The 24,699-nt window shown below is 38.3% G+C and overlaps 2 protein-coding genes across 3 annotated transcripts in view; one reads left to right on the top strand and one right to left on the bottom strand.

The window, feature by feature from the left end:
* The window catches only part of RO60 (Ro60, Y RNA binding protein), a 31,923-nt gene extending 31,553 nt beyond the window's left edge, over nucleotides 1-370 (bottom strand). Inside the window, exon 1 of the mRNA XM_070746332.1 lies at nucleotides 244-370. The gene's annotated coding sequence lies outside the window, so the exon portion shown is untranslated. The remainder of the gene's footprint in view (nucleotides 1-243) is intronic.
* UCHL5 (ubiquitin C-terminal hydrolase L5) lies at nucleotides 367-18,484 on the top strand. Of its 2 annotated transcripts, XM_070746335.1 has the most exons (12): nucleotides 427-674; nucleotides 1,958-2,021; nucleotides 2,973-3,078; nucleotides 3,659-3,784; nucleotides 4,251-4,312; nucleotides 4,402-4,532; nucleotides 5,212-5,275; nucleotides 5,945-6,047; nucleotides 7,598-7,711; nucleotides 12,093-12,122; nucleotides 12,802-12,900; nucleotides 17,800-18,484. In XM_070746335.1, exons 1-12 carry the CDS (start codon nucleotides 593-595, stop codon nucleotides 17,842-17,844), a joined length of 1,026 nt encoding a protein of 341 aa, XP_070602436.1. In that variant the 5' UTR covers nucleotides 427-592; the 3' UTR covers nucleotides 17,845-18,484. The 2 variants fall into 2 exon arrangements, with proteins under 2 accessions (XP_070602437.1, XP_070602436.1); XM_070746336.1 differs by lacking the exon at nucleotides 12,093-12,122 and having other exon boundaries at nucleotides 367-674.
* The last annotated feature ends 6,215 nt before the right edge of the window (nucleotides 18,485-24,699 follow it).

Below are 24,699 nucleotides of genomic sequence, written 5' to 3'. Positions count from 1 at the left end.
GCCAGGCAAAAACATTTTAGTCTGGTGTTGTTCGCCCCACCAAGCGGTTTCATTAAGTCAATGGCTCAATATCATGGATACAGAAAACTGGGTTGAATAATTCACGGTTACTTATACTGTACAGTATATAAACACGTCAGTCACCTAGCCTGATATGCCACTTCCCTCTTAGCCTACAGGTTGCCAATTTAACTTGCCTGTCTTAAAACGAATTGCACAATTATAAAATAATAGCCACCGCACCGTTTACTCTTATTTATCCCGGTTTGACTCTTTTAAAATTTCCGTCGCTTTAATCGCAAACCGGAAATGCAGCACGTCGGCCGGTTTAGCCTCTTCTCTCTCTGGTTAGTCCTCTTCACCATCGAGTGGAGGAGACCGCCCCGGCCGCGATTTAAGTCGCCGGCCGCTGAGGCTGTCGGGAAAGCGGCGGCGTGCCGTGCCTTGCCTTGCTTTCGACCATCCGCGGGGGTGGGCGAAGGGCGCGCGATTAGCGCAGAGCAGCGGCGCACGCGAGAAGCAAAGGGAAGAAACCACCGGAGCCCGGGCGATTGAGAGGGAAACAGGGCAGTGCGGCGGCTTCTTGGACGCAATGGCGGGCGGGGGCAGCGCTGGCGAGTGGTGCCTCATGGAGAGCGACCCAGGCGTCTTCACGGAGCTCATCAAGGGCTTCGGTGAGGTTTGTGGCTGGACTGCCATCGCAAACCCCCCCTCTCTCCGAGGCGGTGGGGCTCACAGGGACAAAACTGGCCAAAGCGTCAGATTCGACCTTGATTGGCTCGATTGAGTTCTGAAGATTCCCAGCATCGGTTTGCAGAACACCTCTTTAATTAAGGATGGATGCAGTTTCTGGCCATGTACAGAACGCGGTTCCCTGGTTAACGACCGTTTTGCAATTCAGTCATTGGAGCAGCAATTCAGGAATAACCAGACACAACGCCTAGGGCAAAAGGCTCTCTTGCTTATTTAGCATCTTGTGTGAGCCTGCTCTTTTTTTAGAGTGAGAAGTCCTCTGAATAGGATTGTTTCCTCCCACGTGTAGAGAATCCTGTTTTTCCCTTGGTGCACATCAGATTTGTTATTTTTCTTTAGTATTAAAATTGGTGGGAAATGGAGAAGAGAGGTGGTGTTAATATCCTTTTCATGCCCTGGTAATGGATCTGGAGGGGTTTGGGGGTGGGGTGGGGGGTTGATTGTTGGTAAATCTGCAGGGTTTATTTATGATGAAGTCATGGGTATGTAACAAAAAGAAACAGATTATGGGAAACGTAATAAGCATTGCCTCCCATTAATTTGGAAGTGGGGATTGAGATGCATGCCCTTCAATTTGAATGTGGCATAGCAGCTTTCCATAAAGCCTATTTTCAAAAAAGAGCAGCAGCCAGATTCCGTTTCTCTCAGTGCCCCTTTTGACATGCATTTGTAAATGTGCAGTGATTAGATCAGCATTTTTCCGTTCATTTCCAGTTTTGTCTACTACAGGGGTAGGCAAAGTTAGCTCTTCTATGGCATTTGGACTTCAACTCCCAGAATTCCTGAGCTGGCATGATTGGCTCAGGAATTCTGGGAGCTGAAGTTCGCAAATCATAGAAGAGCCAACTTTGCCTACCCATGGTCTACTAGGATTTCCCAGTGGTCTCCCAATCAAATATTAAATTAGGATCAAAGCTGCCCCCTTCTTCAAAAGCAATCAAGATTGCCTTGGTGGCTGTCATATTAAATATGTTAATCTATATTTCAATTGCATATCTATGGTTAATAACATATAATGAAACAAATTTCTGAAAGTAAAATGTGTTTGCGTCAGAATTTTGTGAGTACAAACCTATGTAAGGCAGATGCTTGAAGAGTGGAACTGACTTGTATTTCCTTTTTAAATTAATGCTAAATTTTGCCCTTGGATTTTTCCCATATAAATTGCCCCTGGATGACTTCCAACTTGTTTCTTAATTTTCAGGTTGTAGAGGAGCACAGGTTGAGGAAATATGGAGTTTGGAGCCTGAGAACTTTGAAAAATTAAAGTAAGTATGTTGCTTGTAGTTATTTACCTTTGGTTCCCTGTGTTCATCCTTGCTGTATAGATTAGATTCTATATTTCCCGCCAACAGATAAAGGAGATTTGCTCAGAACTTTAGTCAAGCAATTCACATTATTGGGGAAAGAAATGAAGATACCTTTTAGATTTTAGTCCTATATAGTTACTTTTGTGAGTGTATACATTATGAGTTCTAATGGGGAGGGGAAATTGAATGCTGCCAGAGATCAGTGAAGTTATTTGTTGTGTGTGTTGCAAAGTCTAGGTCCTATGGCAAGAGTGTCACAGATGGCATGCAAAGCCATATCTGAGGGCAAGGCACGCGTATGCTGTCCAGCTGATTTTCGGCCTTGGCGAAGGCCATTTTCACCATCCCTGGCTTCAGGAGGATTTCCTGAAGCCTCCGGAGTACAAAAAATGGCCTAATGGGCAAACTGGATGTCCAGAAAAACAAACTTCCAGTTTGCTTGTTGGGCTGTTTTTCGCACTCTGGAGGCTTCATTGAAGAACCCTATTTTTCCTAATGTCCAGTTTGCCTGTTGGGCCATTTTTCACATAACATAGACTTCAGGGAAGCCTGACGGTAAAAAACAACCCAACAGTGTGTATGCATGTGTGGGGATGTGCACATGGGCAGTGTGGCATGCATGGGTGGCTGTGTGCCAGCATGCACTAGCACGGGCGCATTCCCATTTTTGGTACAAAAGAAGACAAAGGTTCGCCATCACTAGTTTAGATATTCCATTGCCCAGTAAGGAGATATGTGTTTCATGCAACACATGAGTAGAACACATTTTTAGAAGGCATAGTAATATTTTCCTCTCCACCTGCTAATCAGTTACTGTTCTATGGTTTAATTTCAATACATATTCAGTTATCTTAATTTCCTGATCAGTTTTCAGTTTTCAATATATTTTGTGTTTTTCTTTATTTGTAGGCCAGTTCATGGACTGATATTTTTGTTCAAATGGCAACCAGGAGAAGAACCAGCTGGTTCTGTTGTTCAGGATTCTAGATTAGATACATTATTTTTTGCTAAACAGGTATGGTAAATTGGAAAACACTGTTTATCTAGGACAGTTTCTTTTTTTAAGTAAAATAAATAAAAATTATCTTCTGAAATATTGTATTCCATCGCAATAATTCTGAAATATTGTAAATGTTGTAAATGAACATACAAAGATCCAGGTTTATAGAGCCTGTGAGCACACTCTTGTATTGCAATGAGTCTTGGACCCTTTACACATGGAAACTAATCATAAGTCATTTTTCAGTGTCATTGTAACTTTGGTTATTAGCAAAGAATAGACTGACTATTCAATCCCAGGAAATTAAATGGCTCATGCAACCTTTGGTCCATTTAATAATGCAAACCAAAATAATAATATAAGCACAAGCAAGTGATATTGTTATGTTAATCTATTTAGGGATAATTATAGAAACAAATGAACATGTGTAAGTTTACATTAAAAAGCTGAAGGATAAACTATTGGCATCAAGTATATATGATCATGCAAACATAGATCCATGTAAACAGTTTTGAAGTTTAAAGGGGGTTGCAGTAAGTAAAGTTAGTGATTTCCACAATTTGCACAAATTAAATTGTTTTTATACTCTTTACAGGTAATAAATAATGCTTGTGCAACTCAAGCAATAGTAAGTGTTTTACTGAACTGCACCCATCATGATATCCATTTAGGAGAAACACTGTCTGAGTTCAAGGAATTCTCTCAAAGTTTTGATGCAGCGGTATGTATAAAAATGATACTTGAGAAAATGTTTTGAATATGAGCAATGTAGGTGGTCCTCACTTTATGACCACAATTGAGATCAGAATTTCCATTGTTAAGCAAATTAGTTCTTAAGTGGGTCATGCCTTATTTTACAATCTTTTTAAACTCATGATTACTAAACTAATCACTTGATTACTCATGCAGTTATTAAGTGAATTCTATTTCCCCACTGACTTTGCTTGTCAAAAACTGGTTGGTAAAAGTTAGAAATGGCCATTACATTATCCCAGAAACTACATCTATTGGGAATACATACTGATTGCCAAATGCCTGAATTTTGACCATACAACCCATGGGGATGCTATGACTTATAACTGCGAGGATCATTTGTAAAGACCAGCACATTTTTTGTTGCTGTTGTAAACTTTGAATGGTTGTAAGTCAAGTACTAACATAATTAAGGTATTTATTTTCCGTTTCAGATGAAAGGCTTATCATTAAGTAACTCAGAGGTGATACGGCAAGTTCATAACAGTTTCGCTAGGTAAGAAGATGTTGAAATATTCTCCAAATAAAATCAGGTTAGAGGGGATAGTTGTACCATTCTTTCATGTGTTGGCACTTCTCTTGCAGACAACAGATGTTTGAATTTGATGCAAAGTCAACAGCAAAAGAAGAAGATGCCTTTCACTTTGTCAGCTATGTTCCTGTAAATGGTCGATTATATGAATTAGATGGTTTAAGGGAAGGTCCAATAGACTTAGGTAATGTTTTCATTTCACTTATGTTTTTTTAACCTGAGATATTTTTTAACTGCAACATAACATTCTGAATGTTATGAGTGGAGCTCTCACCTCACAATCAGGAGGTTTTGAGTCTGATCCTAGGAAGAGGCAGATATGTCTCTCTCTGGGTACGATGAGAATATATCAGCTGGACTATAACTCTGCATTGATGATGACAAGCAGGGCAGTAAACACTCAGCTCCATTCAGTTGCCCAGACTCCACCCTGCAAGGGATTATGGGGTCATTGAAAGATGATGACATGCTGAATATATCAATGGGGAAGAGAGACTAATGGAAATATTTGGAATGTTAAGAACAGGTTACAGATACTGTTGGGAAATTACTGTCGCGATAGATGTTCTCAATCAAAATCAGTTCAACAAAATGTTGTTTTCACTCTTTGGCTCAAGGGTGCTGTTTACCATCCCACCTTACTTTTTTTTTCTGAATTGGTCAGCACATTTCCCAAAAACTGACCTGCAACAACCCACCATTTTACTTTTTGTGGATACTTAGGCCCATAATAAAATAAATCATTATTAGAGATAGTGATGATGGCAGAGCATATATAAACAAAGGTTGAAATAATTTGATTTTATGACTTGCAAGCTTACATCTGTGTATTGATTTGTATTGTTTGTGTATTTCCTTGTTAGGAGTGTGCAATCAAGATGACTGGATCAATGCTGTAAGGCCTGTCATAGAAAAACGGATACAAAAGTAAGTATTTATAACCATATTTTAAGCTCTTGTTTATAAAAAAATAAAAAAATTAGATTTTGTTCTTGGTAAGCTAGCTGGAGAAATTAAAACAATATCTTTTACTTATCCAGGTATTTATACTAACTATGTCAGCCTTATGATCAACAGGCAGGCTTTTATTCGGCTAATCCAGAAGCATCTATAGTGGAATTATTCATGCAGTAGAAACGGGGATCCACTGTAACCATATCAAAAATGCTTGCTGCCACTCTGCTTGGGAAAGAGATATATGATGATGATGATAATATTATTCCATCATCATTTTTATTTCAGTTAGTTAGATTAAAACAAAGGTTACAATGTTATTTGACCTTCTGAAATCTTTAAGCATCAAACCTCAGATTTCAGGTAAGCATAATGTACCAAAAATTATTGGAGTCATATCACAGGGATTTTAACTAGGAGTGCTTTGTCTATATTTGGCAACTATTAACACTTCGAGGGGCTCTCTACTGAAATTCTCCATTGTTTATGTGATAAATAGAGAGCAATGTTCAGTTTGAATCTTCGCTTTGCTTATAACGTATTATTAAAATGGTTTGCTTGTGATGTATTATTTAATATCTGTGAATATTTTTAAAATCATAATGTAGTAACAGCAGTATATAACAACTCTGTGTTTTGCAGATATAGTGAAGGTGAGATAAGGTTTAACCTGATGGCAATTGTATCTGATAGAAAAATGATATACGAAGAGAAAATTGCAGATCTGCAGAGACAGATGGCTGAGGTATACATCAATTAGATATGCTTCTTTGTAATGGCTGGGATGTGAAGGTGAATGAAGTACCTGGAGCACTATACAGTGATCCCCCGTTTATTGCGTCCCCAACCATTGCGAACAGGGTACTTCGCTATTTTTCAACCCGGAAGTCAAAATACAATCTACGCATGCGTGCCCGTTTTTTCTATGGGCACGCATGCGTAGATGGCAACCGGGAGATCAGCTGCTGGGCGGCTTCCCTGGGTCTTCCCCCTCTTGCTGGTGTCAGCGAGGAGTTTCCCCACCGCCCACGCAAACTCCTCGCTGCCGCCCGCCCTTCGCCCGCCCACGCCGTTCATTCTCGCCGCTTTCGAGCTGAGTCTTGAAGCGAATTCGCTCCAGGACTCAGCTCGAAAGCGCCGAGAGCCAGCGTGGACAAGCCGTTCGCTGGCGCTGGCTATCGGCGCTTTTGAGCTGAGTCCGGAAGCGAATTCGCTCCCGGACTCAGCTCGAAAGCGCCGAGAGCCAGCGTGGACAAGCCGTTCGTTGGCGCTGGCTATCGGCGCTTTTGAGCTGAGTCCGGAAGCGAATTCGCTCCCGGACTCAGCTCGAAAGCGCCGAGAGCCAGCGCCCCCCGGACCCCCAACCCGGGTTTGGGGGGCTGCTAGGAAGCCCCCCATGCCGGCGGCAAACAGCCGCGCCGCCCCCAATCTTCGGCTCCTCGCTAGCGCTGTGGGAGTAAAAACACCATCTGCACATGCGCAGATGGTGTTTTTACTTCTGCAGCGCTACTTCGCGAAAACCCGCTCGTTGCGGGGGGTCCTGGAACGGAACCCTCGCAACGAGCGGGGGATCACTGTATAACATTTTAGAAGCTAAGCTAAGAGATTCATATAAAAGTGATATAGGAATGTAAAACCATAAAGAAGGCATTAGATGTAGATAACAGGATTTTTCCCATTCCTTCTCCCCACTTCCCCATTTACTAACGAAGCATTATCCATTTTTTTTAACCTGGAAAAGCATGAGTTAATAAGCGGAAATTAATCAATCTAGTTAACTTCAAAATGCATCTTCCAGAAACTATTGCAATTTGGAACAACCTATCTGTAAAGTTTCTATCATTTTCATAAAAGGGACATTCTAAAGAAAACTGCATTATTCACATTATTTGAAAAATATGGCTTCTAGGGTAAAATACCAAACTGCAGAACATTACATTAGCAACTTAAGTGCAGTTTGCAAGCACTAGAAGGCAGCAAAGAGGTGGATTGTATGCTTCAGAAAAGAAGTTTTTGTTTCATTTGATCAACAGTTTTGGAAAACACAAATGATTGCATCTAGTCTTGTGGTGTTATAATTGATCTTAAAATAATACTTCCCAAATCGAGTTTGGATTTATTTTTCCTATATATTAAGCTTTCTATTTATATAAAGGCCTGCACCTGATTCTTAAGCTTGCAAAATATGGAATCAACTTTTTAGGTATATCAATGTCTATTATTCATGCATTTCTTGAATGGATGCTGTATTCAAAATGCTGTTATTTAATCTAATAAAACTATTTTTCCCAACAGGAAGAGCCAATGGATACAGACCAGAGCAGTAATATGCTAAGTTCCGTTCAATCTGAAGTTGCAAAGTACCAGTTGTTAATTGAAGAAGAAAACCAAAAATTGAAAAGGTACAAGGTATGTAAGCTGCTCCCTTTGAATGGTAGGAAGAGATAATCTATTTGTTTCAAATATTAATCCTGTGCTAAATTGTTTTCCACAGAGAGATGACCACTGTAAGATAATGTGCTCTTTAATGTTCAGAGTAAAAGTAAACTTAGAAACCAAATACAGTGGTATCTCCCCTTAAGAACTTAATTTCTTCCGTGATCAGGTTCTTAAGTAGAAACGTTCTTAAGTAGAAGCAATTTTTCCCATAGGAATCAATGTAAAAGCAAATAATGTGTGCAAACCCATTAGGAAAGAAATAAAAGCTTGGATGGGAGGAGGAGGAGGAGGAAGAGGAATATGACAGTCGCTGCTGAAGGAAGAAGGTGAGGTGAGGGGAATCAAAAAAATCCAAAACTTTAAGGTTTTTGTTTTTTTAAAGAGGGACTTTGAGGCAGCGAGGAGGAGCACATGCCTCCAATACACCCGGTGCGAGGCTGCCACCCATACACTGCCTCCCATACACTGGCTGCTGCTACCTGCTGCCTCTTCCTTCCCATGCTGAAGGGCTCCCCTCTCCTCGCTCGTTTGCTTTGTAGCCAGCGCTTTTCCTTCACTGTGGTGACTCCTCTGCTGCCCAGAGCGAAGGGAACGTTTCTTTTCTCTGGGCGCTGGCAGAGGTTTATTCCCTCTCCAAGCGCCCAGAGAAAGGAAAATGCTTTGTTCACTCTGGACTGCCAACGCCTCCATAAGTGCAACCAAAAGTCTCCTCTGGCAGTCCAGAAAAGCCTGAGATGGCTGGGATTAAAGGGGGAATGGCAGGAAACTGGCCAGGCCTTTGTGCCGCTCTCAAATTTCCTGGGAAATTTTTCCGGGCTCGGGTTCTTAAGAAAAAAATGGTTCTTAAGTAGGGGCAAAAAATCTTGAACAACCGGTTCTTATCTAGAATAGTTCTTAAGTAGAGGCGTTCTTAGGTAGAGGTACCGCTGTACATTCAAGATGAGTCATTGCCTCATGAGTGAGTGGATGGGCGGGGAGAAAAGAAAGTGATGTCATATCAAACTACCCCCGTTAAAAATGATCCAAATTTTCAAAGTTATTGTTAAATTTCATTAGCAAGAAGTAAGAAAAAGGGGCTTTCTCTTCTTCCATGGTTTGTTTGTTGCACCTTTCCCTACAGGAAAGCAAACAAATACCGTTCTGTTTGGTCTCTCAGGATAAATAAAAAGTGAGAAGGGCATGCAGGACATTCTCAACCCAACTCACCTCATGGGTTATTGTGGGAAAAATAAGAAAAAGAAGGTGTGTTGGATATATTTGCTGCCTTGGGTTAGTTGTAAATTAATAAAGAGGAGATATAAATAAAGAATTTGTAGCAGGAATATCTATGGTTTTGTGTAGTAAGGCATTAGGCTAAAAACGAGGAGGCTCTGAATTCCAGTCCTGCCTGGGCACAAATACAACCGGGTGTCCTTGGACCAATCACTTTCTCTCAACCTTAGAAGCAAACAAATGCAAACTACTTTTGAAATCTTGCCAGGAAAACTGTAGGGAGCTGTCCAGTCAGTTGCTTGGAGGTAAGACTTATTCAGAGGCAAAAGAAAAGAAAACACTTGACTAGTTATTTAGTTCCTGTTTACATTTCCCCTATTCGGTTTTCCTCAAGTTGTCTTCCTTGATGTGTTTTTGCTACTAATATGGCAGGGATAGTTGTGATGAGACTTCATTTTAGCTTCTGTTGTCCAATGCAGATTTCTGGGGGAAAATATTTTCAAATCTTTTGGGGTGGATTAGTAATATTTCAAATGTCAGTTCCTTATTTTTCTTACTTGTGTATGTTCTGAATGTTTGAGAATTATAAAGAGAAATTGGGTTTCATGGTAGTATTGATATCAATTTAATTTTAGTTACTCAAAAGTAATGCATTTATTAAGTTCTTTTTTTCCCCCTGGTTCCCCTTCTACTTTCTAAGTATCATCCATCTCAAAGACCAAATTCAGCCTTTGCATCGAAAACTATTGTGTCATTCAGACTCAACGAAATAAGTACCGGGTTGTTGTTGTTTTTTAAATCAACCCAGCTTTACAGTGATTTTGTTGAGCATTTTTCAAGAGTCATCACTTTCCTTTTTTTTTTGTTTGGACCTCCCAAGGATTTTTTTTTTTTTGCCATGTCCAAACAAGGACCCTGGTTCTACATTGCAGAGACATGTGTATATTGATGGGCTAGCAATTTTTCAATGAATCTTTCCCATCAGTACTATATTTCTAATTGAGGAACACCTAATCAGTTTCTAGGGAATTTTTTTTTAAAAGATCCCAAAGCATAGTGTGAAAAGTGATGTGGGGTGTGTACAAAAACATAAAAGCTTAGAAAATTAAATTCTCTAGCCTATTTATAAAAACCAGCAATTCATGTATACGTCATTCATTTTATTTTGCTTTCAAAGCAGTTCTTTAATCATATTTGAAACTTCAAGGCAGGGGTGAAATGCTCCCAGTTTGTTCATGCCTATTGGTCATCGGAGAGCCAGTCACAAAGGGAGCCTGAGACTCCACCCACCTGCCCTAATGAATACATGGTGAGACAAGCACTATATGATACACAATGAAACATGGTATATTTCTGCAAAACAGCATCTAGCATAATCATGTACCATATTTTTCGGAGTATAAGATGCACCGGAATATAAGACGCACCTTAGTTTTGGGGGAGGAAAACAGGAGAAAGAATCTACTTACCAGGTATCATCTGGCTATCGTCCCTAGTCTGGTCAGCTTCAGCACATTATTTTATCCCCTGGTTAAGGGCTTTAAAAAAAATTATTCTGAGAGTAATAAGTAACAAGAAACAAGCTTGCAAGCCAGTAAGAGCTGGGAACATCATTAGCACCTGGAAAGAAACAATCTGAACAGATAGAGCAGTGGAAAAAACCCTGCAAAGATTTAGGGCTTGGAAAAGCTTCTTTGCAGAGAGTAACAATGAAAGAACTTACAAGCCAGTAAGAGCTGGGAACATTAATAGCACCTGGTTAGGGCTGGAAAGAAACAGTAAAGCAATAAAAAAAAACTTACAAGGACAGGATTTGGAGTACATTCTTCTTTGCAGAGAGTATCAACAAAAGAGCTTTCAAGCCGGTAAAAGCTGGGAACATTGTTAGCACCTGGTTAGAACTGGAAAGAAACATTTGGAGCAAATAGAGAATGAAAAATCAAAGACAGGGTTTGGAGAACATTCTTGGCAGAGAGTAACAATGGAAGAGCTTGCAAGCCTGTAAGAGCTGGAAACATTATTAGCAGCTGGTTAGGGATGGAAAGAAACTAAGAGCAAATTAGAACAATGGAAAAAACCCTGCAAAGACTTGGGGCTTGGAAAACATTCTTCCGCAGAGAGAAACAATTAAAGAGCTCCAAGGTAATAGCTGGGAAGATTGTTAGCAGCTAGTTAGGGCTGGAAAAAAAGCTACATTCAGAGTATAAATTGCACCAAATTATCAGCCTCTTTTAGGGAGGAAAAAGGTGTATGTAGCTGACTACATAGTAAGAAATAAGAAAATATTGAATGTGGTATGTACAAAAATATAAAAACACTTCCATTTGGTTCAGTGTTATTTTTAAATATTTTAAAAATATTATTTTAAAAGTAAAAGAGTTACTGAAATCCAAAAGGTTGATTGACTCGCTGGGTCTCTAGTTAGCCCAGTGAAGACAATTACACACATAAACATACTCAAGACTTTTTGAACTGCTCTATGATGGTTATTCTATTTGCTTCGAACAACTATGCTCTCTGGAGTGTTGGAACTGAATATACAGGTAGTCCTTGATGTACAGCAACAATTGGGACTGGAGCTTCCATCACTAAGCAAACCAGTTGTTAAATGAATCACTCCTGATCTATTTTGCATGATCATTAAGCAAATGCTGCTTTCCCTATAGATTTCACTTGGAAGTTTTCTGAGAAGATTGTAAATGGTGATCATGTAATCTAGCTCTCATAAATAGGAATTGCCAAGCATCTGAATCACAATCTATAACGCTCATAATTGTGAGGACCATTTACAAGTCACTTTTTTTTACTGTCCAAAGTCAATAACTTTGGACAGTCACTAAAATTTTACATGGGAGAATTGTTGCAGCAGATCTTGCTGATACTTTAGCCATACCCATCAAGATACACTTGGGGAGATCTGTATGGAGGTCTTCAGCAAGCAGGAATATTTCTTAGCCAGAAGATTCTGCAAAGAATAGAAGAAAATTCAAAAGCAAGAAAAAAGGAATCCCATCACTTCCAGAATGTGAATCTCTTTGTTGGAGAGCTGCCTTGCTCAGGCTATTCATTATATTTCATGGCTAGTTAATCTCTTCCACTCCCATGCCTTTTTGAAATTTCTTTTCTACCTTGTTTCTAGGGGGCAGTGCAACCTGATCCCTGCAACAAGGTCAGATAGCTTGTAATCTAATTCATTTGGTTGCTGTTTTCAAATTCTTCCTTTATTTTAGCTCATCTTCATATATTTAAAATATTTGATTCCTAATGGAAATTGTCACCTCTTATCTTTGTGATCACTATTTGAGGAACCAACCAGGTTGCTGGAATAGCTAGCTAAGTTCAGTGGTCATTTCAAGTGTAAGGCTAGACAGTTTTGTTCATCCTTAAATGGCTAGACAGTTGTATTGGAAGAAAGACTGGCTACCAAATTCAGAGAACAAGTTTCTTAATAACCTAAATATTTGTTCTACTTCTTGGGACATTTAAGCTTTCAAACCAAATCTATATCTCTTATCAGCCACATATAAATGTTGAGCTTAATCTTAAAAGTAAGTACGTAAGTTAAAATAATAATAATCTTGCATGTGTAACTTAATTGCAAGACTAAGGATACTTTTGTTATCATTGATAATTTTTAAACTAAGGATAAAAAATTAAGGTTGAAGATTAGCTATAATGCTCTTATTACAACCATCAGCTATAATCTCCTCCTCTTCCCTTCCTTTCCTGTATCCACCCCATCCCATTCCTGAAAGAGCGTAGTGATTTTATCCAAAAAGTTTGGAGATTTTATGTAATAGTAATGGAACTGAATGCTGATTCGTGTCATGTTTCTTCTGTGCTTACAGATTGAAAATATTAGAAGAAAACACAACTACCTGCCATTTATTATGGAATTGCTAAAAACATTAGCAGAACATCAGCAGTTGATTCCACTAGTAGAAAAGGTAAATGTTTTATGAATAGAATACTACCTGATTTTTTAGTGTGCTAGTAATATAAGCCCTAAAACACCCCAAAATTAGCCGTAGTTAAGGTCCTCAACAGCGGGGGCATGGCTGGCACCAAAGTGTATAAGGGCCAATTGTGTCCAGTATCGCCGCAGCCTGCACAGCACAGGTGACATGATCACCTGTTCAAGTGGCAGGCAGAGGCAGGAGGAAGAGAGACAATCTGGATACACTGAACAGGTCACAGGAAATGCGAAGACAAGCCGCCTGTAAGCAGAAGTGGGCCTCCCATACATGGGGGTAGGAGGATAAGACAACCCCTGAAAATAAGCCCCAGTGCTTATTTTGAAGCCCCTCTCCCCCAAAATAAGACTGGGTGTTATTTTGTGGAAAACACGGTGAGCTTTTATGAAGTTGGGAGTTTGAAGGTACAGATAGTCCTCAATTTACGACTACAATTGAGCCCAAAATTTCCATTGGGAGACATTTGTTAAGTGACTTTTGCTAAATTTTACAGCTTTTCTTGCCACAGTTAAGTGAATTATTATTTTCAGTTAGGAATGTGAATGTTAAGTGAATCTAGCTTTCCCATTGACATTACGGAGAGGGCGGCATACAAATCTAATAACTAACTAACTAACTTGTCTGACCCCAGGACATTGCAAGCACCATAAATATATGAGTCAGGTGCCAAGCATCTGAATTTTGATCATATAACCATGGGGGAATGCTGAAAATATCATAAGTGTGAAAAATGGTCATAAGCCATTTTTCTCAGTGCCATTGTAACTTCAAACAGTTGCTAAAGGAACTGTTGTAAGACAAGGAGTATTTGTTGCATCTGGCTGAGTGGAAAGATAAAACTAAATGGAACGCCATGGGGACAAGCTTTGTGGTAGCTATACAACCACTAGATGGCATTCTCGAAGCTTTGATACATTTCTCTAAAAAGTTGACCTGCACAATGTCTCTTATTTCTCTAATTACTTTCATTTGTTCCGTTGTTCCATTTCTATTTGTAACACGGATTTAGTGATATGGCAAAGTTCCAAGCACGTTTGGGAAAAAAGGTAACATGTTTTGCCTGCCCTCTGTTCTCTTAGGGTTATTAAACTGCAGTGGCTCATATAACCTGATTTTGATTCTTATCCTGAAATAGCCTTGGACATGTTCTTTCCTACTTTAGATGTAAAATACAAGGTTCTAATGCTTAGGAAAACCAGTTTAAAGGTTTTACCAATAAGATTTCCCACACACACACTTTAAATAAATAGTTCAGTTCAATTCCTCGCTTTTCACAATTTTCATAAACATGTTTCTCTCATCACATGCTACCAGGCTTTCACCAGAATATTTAAAAAAATGTTTGACAGTAATTCTATTGAGTGGTAAAAGTTGAGTGCAAATGTACTAAAAGTATATGCGTGACTTATATATACGTATATACGTCATGGCCAATTTAAAGCTCATTGAGTTCTGTAAATGCCTAAGTATGAATAAAACTGGACTCTTTGTAATTTTGTGTGTTGGATTGTAAAAAAATTCCTCCTTCCTAACATGAGTATAATCAGGTGTCAAGAGCCATATTTAACTTGATAGGAAGAGCATATTTGATCTTCAAAAGGAGTTTTAAAATCATGCTTCTTTTTTTAAATTTTCTTCAGAACATTAAAGTACAAGTCTCAAAAAACTACAGAAAAAACAAACATAGACACGCATAAATTGTTCCTCCTAATTGAACATTATTAAATATATTTCAAAGATAACCCCCCCCCCCCCCGTGAAGCAGGCACACCATTGGTAAATTTGTTCAACACTATTTATCCAACTCACTTAGCTTGACATCTGTCTAGTATATAAAAACATATTTAATAAGTGAAATGAATAACTAAATTAAACTTCTAAACCCTCCGTTAACAATCTATTTATTGTATTTCACTCACAGAAAGTCCATAATGGTGTCTGGTCTGCCATAAGTCACAACAATCATTATCTCTAGTTCATTTAGGATCAATATCTTCAACTGATTTTTATTGATAAGGTTTTTCCTTAAAATATTAAATGGGATATATGCTAACAATTAGATTTTATTTCCCCAAATTATACATTTCCATTGTGTCTCTCCACAGCATTTGTTGTACAAAGAAAGTCTTCTATAAAATTATATGATAACATATCTTAACATTTGTTTTTGGGTTGGGTTTAATAAAACCATTCCCCAATCTGCCCCAATCTTACAAAAGTCAACTTCATCATTGGTCAGTTCTGTCAATTTTGAGTTTTTAGAATCCATATCTTTCTCAGAGTCTTCTCATCAATTTGTATTTTCCAGGTCAGCCTTATCTTTCAGGGCTGCCAGCTAAGACCTAGTAAAACCAAGCTTTCTAAAATGTTTTCTAAAATGATGTTAATCCTGTAGTTTTAAACTCTTTTCTGCACCAAAATAGCACCTTTTTTAGAAATTGTGTGTGATGGAGCTATAGAAACAAGGTTTATTGTCATAGATTGGTCCATTTAAAACAGTTTTAATTCAGGAAAAATCTGGTCATTTCATAAGATTATATTAGCCCATATAAATGCTCTAGGTTGCAGTTAAGTAGAATAGTAGATTCTGTATTTAAATAAAATAAAAGTTAACAAATTCATTCAGCTTGTTCCTTTAGTACAGTAGTACCTCTAGATACGAGCCGCTCTACATGCGAGTATTTCAAGATAAGAGCTAGGAGAGGGAGAGACATTTCTGTTCTACTCCCGAGCTGAAATTCGGGATATGAGCCGAGCGTCCACTAGGTGGCACAAGAATCCTTGCTTTTGGTTAGAATCCTTGCTTTTGGTTATCTCGGAGGGGGGGAAAGTTATTTGTTCCAGAATACGAGTTGCCTCGAGATACAAGCTCCCTTATGGAACTAATTATGCTCGTATCTAGGGGTACTACTGTATTGAGATTATTACAAATAGATTCAGCATTTTATCAGCTGAAAAAATGTCCTTAATTTTTTAATATCAGTGATATCTGAATGTAATTACAGCTTTGTATTTACATCAAGAACCAACAATTGAAATCAAAATAATGCAAAGTAAATTTATATACTGTAATAGAGGATTTCTTTAAAAAATTGGCTTATTGGACAACCTCAGATGAACAGTTGGTACTTTTACACTTCATTGAGCTTCTGCCTAGCATATACAGGAATAAATAACTCCTTTAAATGTAGTTGCCTGTTTAGAATGCAGTAATCTTGATATAATTGTCCTATAACTGATATTAATGTATTTTGGACTCATAAATTTCTTGATAATTTATATAATTTTGGAAAAAGAATTTTATTAGATTAAAGTACGGTGAAAGGTTTTTCTAAAATGACTAGGAGAGATTTTATTTTAAGAATTAGGAAGTGCTTTCTCTAATAATGCCTAACTTACATTAAAGCAAGCATTTTTATCTTTATAAAATATTTATTGCTATTTTGCTATATAGCACAGGTATACAAAAGCTGATAATAAAACCTGATAGTTATGTATAGATAGTTGTCAGCTTATGATCATTTATTTAATGATGAGTAAAAATTATAATAATCTCAGAAAAAGTAAGGTATGACCCATCTTCAAATTTGTGACCGTTGAACCATCACCAGGAGTAGGTCGGACTGTTTCGCCCAAACTGGTAGCGACCTTCTGGTGACATCACAATGATGTCACTGATCCGGTTCAATCGGTGCCAATCCGTGGTCGTTGCCATCTCTTTTGAGCATGCGCAGAAGCCCAGGTTTCCAGCACTGTGTATGCAGTCGCCATCTTGTTTTCAGCTTTTTTGGAGGTGGGGATATTTGTACTACGCATGTGTGTGCAAATTGTGAACGTATTCATGATGCATGCTCACATGGCATGGGAGGAAGCGAACTGGCAGCAAAGTAAGTTAGAACCCATCCCTGACCACCACCACCAGTCACTTGATCATAATTCAGGTGCTTGGCAAGTGGTTTATCTTTGCAATAGTTGTCTGTTTTGATCGCAGCTTCTGACCTTTCCAGACAGCTTTCAACTAGCAAAGCCAATTGGGGATGTTAGCTTCACTTAACAACCACAGAGATTCACTTAATGACTGATTAAAAGGCTCTTACAATAGATCCGATCATATTGTGATTTACTTAATGACTGCATCATTTAGAAATCAAAATGCTGGTCCCAGTTGTCATAAATCAATGAATTTAGTCAGTAAATTTAGTTTAGCTTTAGTTAGTACAATAATTGTGAATAACAATTTGAGGATTTAATGTACAATTGAAGTCTCATCAAGTTTTAAGAAATGCAACATCAGCACTGGTGTTCCAGTGGCTGGCTCTAGCCCTCAGTGCCCAAAATTATGATTATTTCATGTCCTGCCTTTTCTCCATAAACTCAAACAAGTTTACAAGGGATCTTTATTTTATCCCTACTACAATAACCTTTTGAAAATAAATCAGATTAAAAGAGAATAGTTTCCTGAAAGTTCACCCAAGGAACTCTCACCTAACACTTAGCCAGTATATTGCACCAGATATTCTGTAATGCTGTTTTGAGAAGTAAAGCAGATGGATTAAGGGAAATTATTATTCTTCCTTAGACAGGGAGTCTCTGCTGCATCCTAATTTGCTCCACAAATTGATGGAGGTGTTCTACTTGTAGAAAGGCAGGGCTGCATCAGTATGGTACATTGGCTGACAGATAAGGTGAAACACTCAGCTGTAAATTATAGAGAATGGTTGATATGCTGTCTATTCTTTTTGTATATAAAATATTTCAAGAAAGTGCAGAATCTTGCACATGTTGGGTCACAGCAAAAAAAAAATCTTACTAAAACCATGCAATTTCTTTCTAAAACCATGCAATTTCTTTCTATTTGACTTCATCTTCTAGGCAAAAGAAAAACAGAATGCTAAGAAACCTCAAGAGGCCAAATGAAAACCAGTGTCTTTACAAGGTGGAGACCTGGAGAAGAAAATGTGGTTCTGAATATCTTTGTAACTTTGCAAGACCTGTACAGTTTAAATTTGTCCAGCACACATTTGCAAATTTGTCAGTTTGTCCTGTCTCATTTGCACGGGGGGTCTTCCCTTTTTTCCCTGTTGCTATCATGTGCATGAGCCTACGACTCAGTAATGGTTTTAGAATCTCTGTTCAATTCCAGTATATAACAGTGATTTCTGATTGATTCTTTATACCTAATCAGGAAATGCTGCTGTAATTTGTATAGACCCAGATTGGTGCAAGTAATGTAGGAGTTTTTACTGTAATGAACATATTTAAAATATCTTGTCTCTTAATGAAACCATGGATATATAGTTATGTGAAGAGAGCTTAACTTATTTTTACAAATAAGTTAGTTTATCTTTGCTTGCCACTACTACTTATCTTGGTCTTTGAATGTTCAGTGACTTGACCTAAAGTTGTTTTTATGGAGTTATGTCTACATTTTCTACACAACTGAAGGTGAAAAAACAAAGAAACATTGGAATGATTGACAAAGACCAATGCATAAGCGTAAGAGTTTATTGCTTTAGTAGAAAAAATAAATAAATATTCCCATTTTTATTTTGGCAAATTATTGTCTGGTATGATAATTCTGTGTACTGTATGAATAATTTGATTTTGTGAGGGTGGGGAATCACTTATCTTGATCTCTGCAATCCCTTGGATCCAGTATTCTTCCCACATTGGCTCTGTGGTCTTCACCCAAGTTACACACTGTGCTGGCTTCCACTCTTGCAAGCAGAGTAATACTGCAGGTTGGCTATACTAGTAGATATAAACTATAGAAATGATGGTGTTGCATGAATAAAGGGTATTGCAAGCGTTCATCAAGAAGTGAATGCAGTATTGGGGAACCAGAAAAAAAACTTCCAACTTCTGATAATAGAAGAGGATTCTAAAAAAAATAAAATAGATTAAAGCAGTAAGCCATGACTTGCTTGAAATTTGATAAGCGAATGCAGTCAATGGCTACTAGATCTTCCCCTGACCAACTAATATTTTTAGTATGATTTTATTGAATGAATGCTAATGAAAGTTTTTAAAGTTAGAATTTTAAAAGATTATTTTTATGGATATTAATTGGATTACTATGCTATTGTATCTTTGTATATGTTGTGAGCCGCCCCGAGTCCTCAGAGAAGGGCGGCATACAAATCCAATTAAATAAATAAAATAAATAAATGGAACCCAATTCCTCATTAGAACAGATAATATTTTTGAACGGATGAAGGCAAAGAATAATATTATAGGACCTAATCTTGCTTGGTCACCAGAACCAGAGGTTTAGTTTTTCTAGCTTTCGGATTGGTGCTGGAGCCCATCCTCAGGTCATTTTTTTCTCATCAGAATGTGGGCAATATTTTTGAGAAATTATAGAAATAGGTCTTACTGTAAGATGTATAAGACTGTATAAGAATGATAATTTGGACAAATCTCAGATTCAGCAGATTTTGTCAGTTTGAAAGTGCACCAAATCATGTTTCGTTAAATTGAAAATTGATTATATATTCAGAATTTGGAGAAGAACCTGTTTTTAGAGGAGTAATGTTTGTGAAAAAAACAAGCAGAAATAGAAGACACAAGAGCCCATTAGGAAACAAAATTGGCAACTCTCCTTTCATCTAGGTAAGTGGCCCCACTTAATCCCTGATTCTTTAGCTCCCTGACTGTTGAGATTTAGAGCCTGGCAGCATATACACAACTTGCTGTAGGTTTCCCCAAACCTTTTCCATTGTTTGGAAACCACCTCAAATTTGAGGTCCAGATATCAGGCATTATGTTCGATTGGAGGTATATAAATAAGCAACAAAGATGCTTCAGTAACTGGAGACATAAAAGCAAAGTTGCATATGTTTATGTTTTCCTTAAGGAAAAAAAAGGGCATGCTACCTCTTTTGAAGTGCCTTAAAAGTAACACATCAGAAAATCAAGATTTGTTCTCAGTGGGGTATTCAGAATATTTATTAGGAGAAAGGTGGTGAGCACTTTGCTGAATGCAACCAAGCAAATGAGCCATCATGTGTTGGGGATGCTTTAAGGTTGATCTCTTCACTTAAGCAGAGGTTTGGATTTAATGGACATAAAATGGAGCTCTTCCAGTTCAGTGATTCATCCCTATCAACTTTAGCAATTGTTGCCAATGGAAATACTTGAACTAGGAGTCTTGCATTACAAAACAGTGGATAGTTCCTTAAAATTGGTGAAACAGTTATTCCACCCCCCACTGGAATTTAGTATATACTGAAGTTGCGTCAGAGAGATGGGTGGTCTTTCATATGTTTATATCCTGCCCTTCTGTTTTTGTCTTCTAAGAGCCTTGCGTTAATTCAGCATGTTACACAACAAACAGGTTATAAAAGGAGAAAAAGAGAAAACAGCAGACTAAAAACCACAACTTTCAAGCCAATTAGGAATCAATACTAACAGAAAAAGCTCATAGCGATTGCCAGAACGCCAAGAAATTTCTGGCTTTTCTAAGATAGAGCATTCCATATACAATTTTAGTATGACAAAAGATTTAAGCAACATCGCTTTATGTTGTACCTGTGCTGATAGTATAGTAGAGATTACGATTTCCTCAGAAGACATGACATGGGACATTATTTTATTCTAGTTCAAGTTGTTACGGCCGTAGGAGAATTAAACATCACTAATAATCAGAGGTGGAGATACAGGCTAAATTACCCTACACAATATCAAGTACTGCTAATAACTATACATACAGAGATTTTCATACTGTGCAATATAACTCACAGGGAAATCAAGCAAATTTGAGATAAAATTGGGTATGGGTTTACATAAACACAACTACAACACTGTCAACATCTTCTATTTGATGAGTTTTTAAGACCTAAGCACCTGAAGCTAGACTGCTTAACTGGAATGCCATTATGCTAAATCTGGCGCAACCATTAAGAGTTTAGTGCTATTTGACACCTACATCCTCTTCTCTTGAGATTCCTAGAAAACATGGCTACCCTCTTAGCCATGTATACCCTTTTAGGAGACATTGGGTGCCTAAGATTCATTGTAATACATTATATTGTTTAGCCTGGGCAAGGCTTTTGAGTCTCATGGGATGTGCACCCATAGCTAGATCCCTGACATAATCTGACCTGCTCTACCTAGACAACCCAACAACAAAGTCAGTATCTAAGATTGTTTCTTTAAAGAATATATATCAATCAAAATTCTGAAATGGAAAATCAGAGTGATGGAGATGAGTAGGTCAATTTTAGAATTTAGACAAAACTAAAAAAGCTCACTCTTTCTATTATGCTTTTATGAATATGTGAGTGCATACCCACATAAATGATTTTAAATTTCACTGCTTTATCTTATAAAGTTATAAGATACATAGCTAGAGGTATAACAAGCAGGAAGAGGGAGATTATGATCCCGCTATATAGAGTGCTAGTGACACATTTGGAATACTGTGTTCAGTTCTGAAGACCTCACCTACAAAAAGATATTGACAAACTTGAACGGGTCCAAAGACGGGCTACAAAAATGGTGGAAGGTCTTAAGCATAAAACGTATCAGGAAAGACTTAATGAACTCAATCTGTATAGTCTGGAGGACAAAAGGAAAAGCGGGGGGACATGATCGAAACATTTAAATATGTTAAAAGGTTAAATAAGGTCCATGAGGGAAGTTTTTAATTGGAAAGTGAACACAAGAACAAGGGGACACAATCTGAAGTTAGTTGGGGGAAAGATCAAAAGCAACATGAGAAAATATTATTTTACTGAAAGAGTAGTAGATCCTTGGAACAAACTTCCAGCAGACGTGGTAGATAAATCCACAGTAACTGAATTTAAACATGCCTGGGATAAACATATATCCACCCTAAGATAAAATACAGAAAATAGTATAAGGGCAGACTAGATGGATCATGAGGTCTTTTTCTGCCATCAGTCTTCTATGTTTCTATGTTGCTATACATTGATTTAATTTGATATAGGCTAACAACTGTTTTAAATAATTTAAAATAATTGCTACATTTGTTTTTCACATTTTTACTGCACTGACATAAGCCAGGGCACTGTACCAAAAATGTCAAGATAATCAATGTCCCTTGAACACATTTTGTACCAGTTTTTATCTTTACCGGCAATGCTACAGAGCAAGTTACAGTAATTTACCCCAATGAAATCATTAGAAATAATTTGGGAGAGTTTCATAATAATTCACTTATTACTTAGGTCTAAGATTGCAAAGGTTGAAAAAAACCCTTATTAGATCATCAAATCGTGTTACTTCTAACTTTCAAATTAAGTATTATTTTAGTGTTATAAATTGTCTTAAAATGCCAAGTAGTTTTCCTCAATAGTTAAAGCTGATAGCAAATACAGTGATCCCTCGATTAGCACGGTCTCGATTAGTGCGAAACGCTGCAACGCGGTTTTTCAAAAAATATTAATTAAAAAATACTCCACGGTTTTTTTGCTATACCACGGTTTTTCCCACCCGATGACGTCATACGTCATCACCAAGAGTCACTTCTCTGTCTCTTTCTCTTTCTTTCCTGTCACTATGCTTCAATCATTTTCTCATTTCTCTTTTTTCTCCCCTTTTTTCTATCATTTCTCTCTCTCTTTCTTCCTCTCTCACACTCTCTTCCTCCCTTCTCTCTCCCCCCCTCCACTTGCCCACGAGAAGAAAAAAAGCAACCTCTGCCGGGCAGCTCCCCTTGTGCCCCCGCTTTGTGCCTGCCTCTTTTGGGGATTTCTTTTTCTTTTCTTTTTTGCGCTGGTAGCGGGAGCTGTTGGGGAGGGCTCTGCCGGGAAGGCCTCTCAGCTGCAGAGCCGAATGGGGGCGGAGGCAACAGCGGAGCCCGGCGCTGGGGCCATGCGAGGCTGTTCATCCAGGGGGGCGTGGACTGGCAAGTCGCCCTCCTTTCTCTCTCTTTCTCAAAATCGCTTGCCGCTTGCCTATTGCAGCGAAGGAGGCGAAGCAAGGCTCCAAGCTGCAAAGCGGCAAGCGGCAAGCAATCTTGGAGTTTCCCCTTTGCCTGGGCGGCAGGAAGACCAAGGGAAGGTTCCTTCAGCCGCCCAACACCTGATCCGCTCCGCAGCGCGGCAGCAGCGAGGAGCCGAAGATGGGGTTTCCCCTTTGCCTTTAGCCCATCTTCGGCTCCTCGCTGCTTCCGCGCTGCGGAGCAGATCAGCTGTTGGGCGGCTGAAGGAATCTTCCCTTGGTCTTCCCCGCCGCCCACACGCAAACTCCACCATCTGCGCATGTGCGGCCATGAAAAAAATGGCGCACATGCGCAGATGGTGGTTTTTACTTCCGCATCCAGTATAACGCGGAAATCGGTTAGCGCGGGAGGTCTTGGAACGTAACCCCCGCGCTAACCGAGAGATCACTGTATCCCTCAAAGTAGATCTCTGTTTTTTCCCTTGCTGAAAACAATATTTACTACAAAGCATTTAACCTGCACAAGTATTGTCTTTCTAAATACTGGAAAACAGCATTTCATTAAGTAAATATGAAAGTGATGCAAGCTTGACAACATAAGATAAATAGTTTAACTATTTATCCAATGCATTCAAATGTCCAATACATTCACTGTCTGTAATTGTCTTTTAAATTCATACACATAATAATTGTTGTAATGCATTTAGATTTGATTTGTAGGATTCTTCAGAGGAGTGACCTATTGTGAAAATTAGACAGATTAAATTGCTGGTGTGTGTGTGTGTGTGTGTGTGTGTGTGTGAATTGTACAAAAAATGTTACTGATAACTATACAGCTCAACAAGCACAGTAGAATGAGGGAACAACATATATCTAGATTACGGTTACTAGATATCTGAACAGGCAAAGGAAGGCCGTAATATTGGAAAAGGAAACTGTTAGGGGCATTATGGATAGGGGAAGGCATGGGAGGGAGGCCCAATAACTCTTTAGTTTTCTTGGAATCCGCAATTAAAATTACAGTTTAAAAAACTTGCAACAATCTACCCTCCTTAGTCATATATGAAAATAGTTTTTCCAGCTAGAATCAACAACAAACTTCAAATTATTATTATTGTTATTATTGTTATTATTGTTGTTAATAATAATAATAATAATAATAATAATAATAATAAATTTATTAGATTTGTATGCCACCCTTCTCCAAAAACAGCAGCTCACAGAAACACAGAAACACCAAAGAAACAAATCAGTAGGTGGAATTCAATTTTTTTTTTTTTACTACTGGTTCTGTGGTGTGGCAGGGTATGTCGGTGGGGGACGGTTACTGCAAAATATCCATTTCCTCCCCACTCCAGGGGAAGGTTCCTACAAAATCCTTATTTCCTCCTGATCAGCTGGGACTCCGGCGGCAGAAAATAGATGGGGCCAGGGCCAATCAGAAGTGTTATTTAATGGTTCTCTGAACTACTCAAAATTTCCATTACTGATCAGAACCTGTTGAAATCCACCTCTGCAACAAATGGTTTATATACTTAATGGATCATAGACATGAAGGAGCTTGATTAAAACCCATTGCTGGAATCCAGAATTAAATAATGTGAATTTGGTGGTTGAATCAGTTGATAGACAAAGAAAGAAAAGAAGCGGATAAGGTCATAATACATGAAAATTTGAATGACTAATGCTGCGGACACCAACACCACCACCACCAAAAAATCCTAAGATATTAAAAAAAGAAAAAGGGAAAAAAGTGGTCAATATTTGATTTTAAGGCTATGCCAGTAAGACAATGGACATGAGTTAAAAAGGAGGACATCAGCTCTTTTTGCCAGATATCTGGTAATTGTACTTCAGATGCTTCCT

This window comes from Erythrolamprus reginae, chromosome 3 (genome assembly GCF_031021105.1).
Source record: "Erythrolamprus reginae isolate rEryReg1 chromosome 3, rEryReg1.hap1, whole genome shotgun sequence".
NCBI classification, from domain to species: domain Eukaryota; kingdom Metazoa; phylum Chordata; class Lepidosauria; order Squamata; family Dipsadidae; genus Erythrolamprus; species Erythrolamprus reginae.
The sequence above is the reverse complement of the archived record's forward strand: the minus strand, read 5'-3'. Positions and strand labels throughout refer to the sequence as shown.